At 33.9% G+C, this 4,026-nt stretch overlaps 1 protein-coding gene across 1 annotated transcript in view; it reads right to left on the bottom strand.

Moving 5' to 3' along the window:
- CCDC122 (coiled-coil domain containing 122) overlaps positions 1-3,717 on the bottom strand; it is a 92,537-nt gene extending 88,820 nt beyond the window's left edge. The window contains exons 1-2 of the mRNA XM_042781912.1: positions 3,672-3,717; positions 3,075-3,190 (exon numbers count right to left, since the gene is read on the bottom strand). Of these exons, the coding sequence (XP_042637846.1) occupies positions 3,075-3,190; positions 3,672-3,717 (162 nt within the window). The remainder of the gene's footprint in view (positions 1-3,074; positions 3,191-3,671) is intronic.
- Between the last annotated feature and the right edge of the window lie 309 nt (positions 3,718-4,026).

Below are 4,026 nucleotides of genomic sequence, written 5' to 3'. Positions count from 1 at the left end.
AAATCTTCACCCAAATCCTAATAAAAAAAAAAGAAAGAAAGAAAATACCCTGGTTTGACTTAGGTGCACCTTAGTCTTCAAAGTGACATCCTTGCTTTTCAATACATTAAAGAGGTCTTTTGAAGCAGATTTGCCCAGTGCAATATGATGTCTGATTTCTTGACTGCTGCTTCCATGGATTTGTTTGTGGATCCAAGTAATATGAAATGTTTGACAACTTCAATCTTTTCTCCATTTATTGTGATGCTACTTATTGGTCCAGTTGTGAGGATTTTGTTTCCTTTATGTGGAGGTGTAATCTGCACTGCAGATTATAGTCTTTAATCTTCATCAGTAAGTGCTTCAAGTCATCTTCACTTTCAGCAAGCAAGGCTGTGTCATCTGTATATCATAGGTTGTTAATGATCTTTCCTCCAATCCTGATGCTGTGTTTTTCTCCATGGAATCCAGTTTTTCAGATTATTTGCTCAGCATACAAATTGAATAAATATGGTGAAAGGATACAACCTGAATGCACACCCTTCCTGATTTTAAACTGTGCAGTAAGTATCCCCTTGTTCTGTACAAAAGACAGCCTCCTGGTCTGTGTACAGGTTCCTCATGAGCACAATTAAGTGCTCTGGAATTCCAGTTCTTTTCAGTGTTATCCATAATCTGTTATGATCCAGACAGTTGACTGCATTTGCATAGGCAATAAAAAACAAGTAAACATCTTTCTGGTATCCTGTGCTTTCAGCCAAGATCCTTGTGGCATCAGCAATGATATCCCTCATTCTACATTCTCTTCTGAATCCAGCTTGCATCTCTAGAAGTTCCCTGTCAATATACAGCTGCAACAATTTTTTAATTATCTTCAGCAAAATTTTACTTGCATGTGATATTGATGATATTATTTGATAATTTCCACATTCTGTTGGATCACCTTTCTTTGGAATGGGTACAATAAGGATCTCTTCCACTCGGTTTCTACTAGTTTCTTCTAATAGTAGTATTTAATTCAGGTCTTTATCATTCCCTTCAAAGCTCAGGATTCCAGGAGTATCATCTGTATCTTTTTCAATTGGTTTCTAATTTTTTTATTGTAGTGGGTCAGGGTAGCTGTCTATTCTGCCATTTTGCCCAATACTTAAAAAATACACAGTTTCAGGTTTTCATCCAGCCTCAATCACTCCAGAAGATCTGGATTTCACTGAGATTTTGAAATTCTATTCCATTTTCCACCACTGCTATTTGATCAGCATTATTTTATAGAATCTTAGATAAAATATTCAGGAATGGGAGCCAGGCACCATCCAGTTCCTCTGGTCTCATGACATAGGAAGCAGATCTTCATGGTGGCAACATTTCCTCCTCTGATTCCTGAATCTCCTTCTTCTGCTACTCTAGGTGAATGGACCTATCACTGTAGCTTGCATAGGGACTTAAAATCTTTTAAGATTCTAGACACTAAATATTTTTGATACTACTATAAATGATTTTGCTTTTCTGCCACTGTATAGAAATACAATTGATTTTTATATATTGATATTGTATCCTGCAAACTTTCTAAATTACTTATTAGTCCTAACAGAGTTTTGTAGATTCCTTAGGATTTTTGAAAGATGATCATGCCATCTGTGAACTTCTTCCTGTTTTACTTCTTCCTGTCCAATCTTAGTTCCTTTTTTTTTTTTTTTTCCTCATGCATGACTATGCAGGCTTCAAACTCCAGTAATATCTTGAATAGAAGTAGTGAGAGCAGATATCCTTGCCTTGTTCCTTTGTGATCACTCTGTCTTTAAGTTAAATCTATGTACTTCCGTAGTGATACTGCCTCGGAAACCCAAGGAGGGGTTGCTATGAGTCGGGTCCGACTCGACGGCACATAACAACAACAACAACATGTCGTGTTTATACCTCAATCATTGACAATATTACTTTGTAAGGAATTATTTACTTCTTCATCTCCCCCTGAATAGATGATGAGAAATAAGAATAAGGCTAATGACCATCAATATGCTTAGTAGAAAGTAGGTCCTCAATATAAATGAAATAATGTCTGTGACACCATTTGCAAACTGAGAACTTTTCCAGAAATTTTTTTTTGTGGAAATCTAAGACATTATTATTTTTGTATTCCATGTTATTGTATGATGTATCTTTTCCTAGAAGTGACTAATGTAATATAAATAGTATAAAAAATCTATATCATGGTAGTATCATCATCATCATATCTCTTGCACTGATATATAAAAACAAAAACCAAACAAAACATCACTGAATTGAGTCAATTCCAACTCATAGCGACCCTTTTTTAGGACAGAGTAGAACTGCTGTAAGTCTTTACGGAAGCAGACTGCCTCATCTTTCTCCCATGGAGCAGCTAGTAGGTTCCAACTGCAGACCTTTTTTAGTAGCCAAATGGTTTAACCACTGCACCACCACAGCTCCTCACTGATATATAAAGATGATGTATAAAATCTGGCCCTGTGTTGTCTACCAGGTTCCCAGCAAAAGTACCTTACATATATTTACAAATATTAATTCATTTAATCTCATGAAAACTTTTGGGACAGGTCTTATTATTATCTCCATTTTACAAATGAGGAAACAAAGGCACAGACAAATTAATCACAGAACTAGATTAGCAAATCTAACCTTTGAAACCAAGCAGTTTAGCTCCAGAGCCTATTTTCGTACCATATATTTAATAACAAGCTTTATGAAGCACCCAACAGAACACAACCTTCCTTCAGTTCAGCATTTTAGGAAAAAAAAAAATCATCAAATAAAAGTGGATGTAAAATAATTATTGGTGATTTTACTAAGTAGTTCTTGGGTTTTGCATGCTTATATCATAGTCACAATGACATTGCTGAATCTTTGTATATTGGTAATATAAAATGTTCCAAGAAATTGGAATACTCACTTAGACTTTACTGAGAGAGAACAATAATTAAGAGAGTAAATATGAAATAGAAGAATTTAAAATCGCCTCTCAAAATTAAGTATCCTTAAAAACTTCCCTGGCACTAATTTAATATCGTCTTAAAGAGAATAAAAACTCATTTAAAGGACTGAATGAAATAAGTTACCTGCAAATGGAAGAGAAGTTTTTTGTTTTTTTCTATTTCTGATGTTTGTGATTGTTGTTGCTTTGCAACTTGCTCTACAGCATCAGTTAATGAAGTTGTGTCTTGGTTAAACACAGCTGAAAAAAAGAAGAAAGTGCTTAATAATAGTGAAAATGTAGACATTTGAACAAAGTTATGTTTCTTTACTCAAAGTCATGAAGAATTTGATGCTTTTTTCTCATAAGGCAACTAAATTTAAGATTTTCCCTGTTAAAAAAAACCCAAAATTAAAGGAAATAATAACAATTTAAAATTGCCTACTATAATGTTATACCTGTATAAATATTTTGATTGTCCTAATTTTTTATCCAGACCATTTGCACATATCCTATAATTATAGTGCTGCCATAACAATTATAGCTGATGAATTTTCATTATAGGCTTGTATTTTCAGGTTGTTATGCCTTTTCTAAACACCATATATATTTCTTTATGGAGAAATTTAACAGCTTCTCTCTATTCTAATTTGCTATCAATTTTAACACAATTATCCTTCCATACTATTTTGTTGTAGTTTCTGATATTTTAATTATTTATTTCTTGAGACTGCTTCATTACCTTTATTAGCCTCTCCTTGAATCTTCTTTTCTTTGTTGCCTGACATTCTTCTGGCACGTTAGGGTTCACCTTCTTCTCCACTTTAGGGTTCGCCTTCTTCACTTCTGCAAAATAATCCACATTGGTCATTTTTCACTTTTCTTTGTTTTTATTGTTATGTAAAGTTAACTCAATTGTCTAACATCTCACAGGGATGGCAATGGCATTTCATCACTAGTGCCAAGAATTAAAATACAATAGTTAAGTGTAAGCATTTTGGAGAATAGTATAACTGTATTTGAATCTTGGTTCAACTGCTTATCAACTGTTATAACCTTGAGCAACTTTCTAAACTTTTTTGTTCCTCAGTGTCCTC

Source organism: Orycteropus afer, unplaced genomic scaffold (genome assembly GCF_000298275.1).
Source record: "Orycteropus afer afer isolate SDZICR_OR568_19922 unplaced genomic scaffold, OryAfe1.0 scaffold00194, whole genome shotgun sequence".
Taxonomy (NCBI): Eukaryota; Metazoa; Chordata; class Mammalia; order Tubulidentata; family Orycteropodidae; genus Orycteropus; species Orycteropus afer.
Note: the sequence above shows the minus strand (reverse complement) of the source record. Positions and strands in the feature narration are given on the sequence as shown.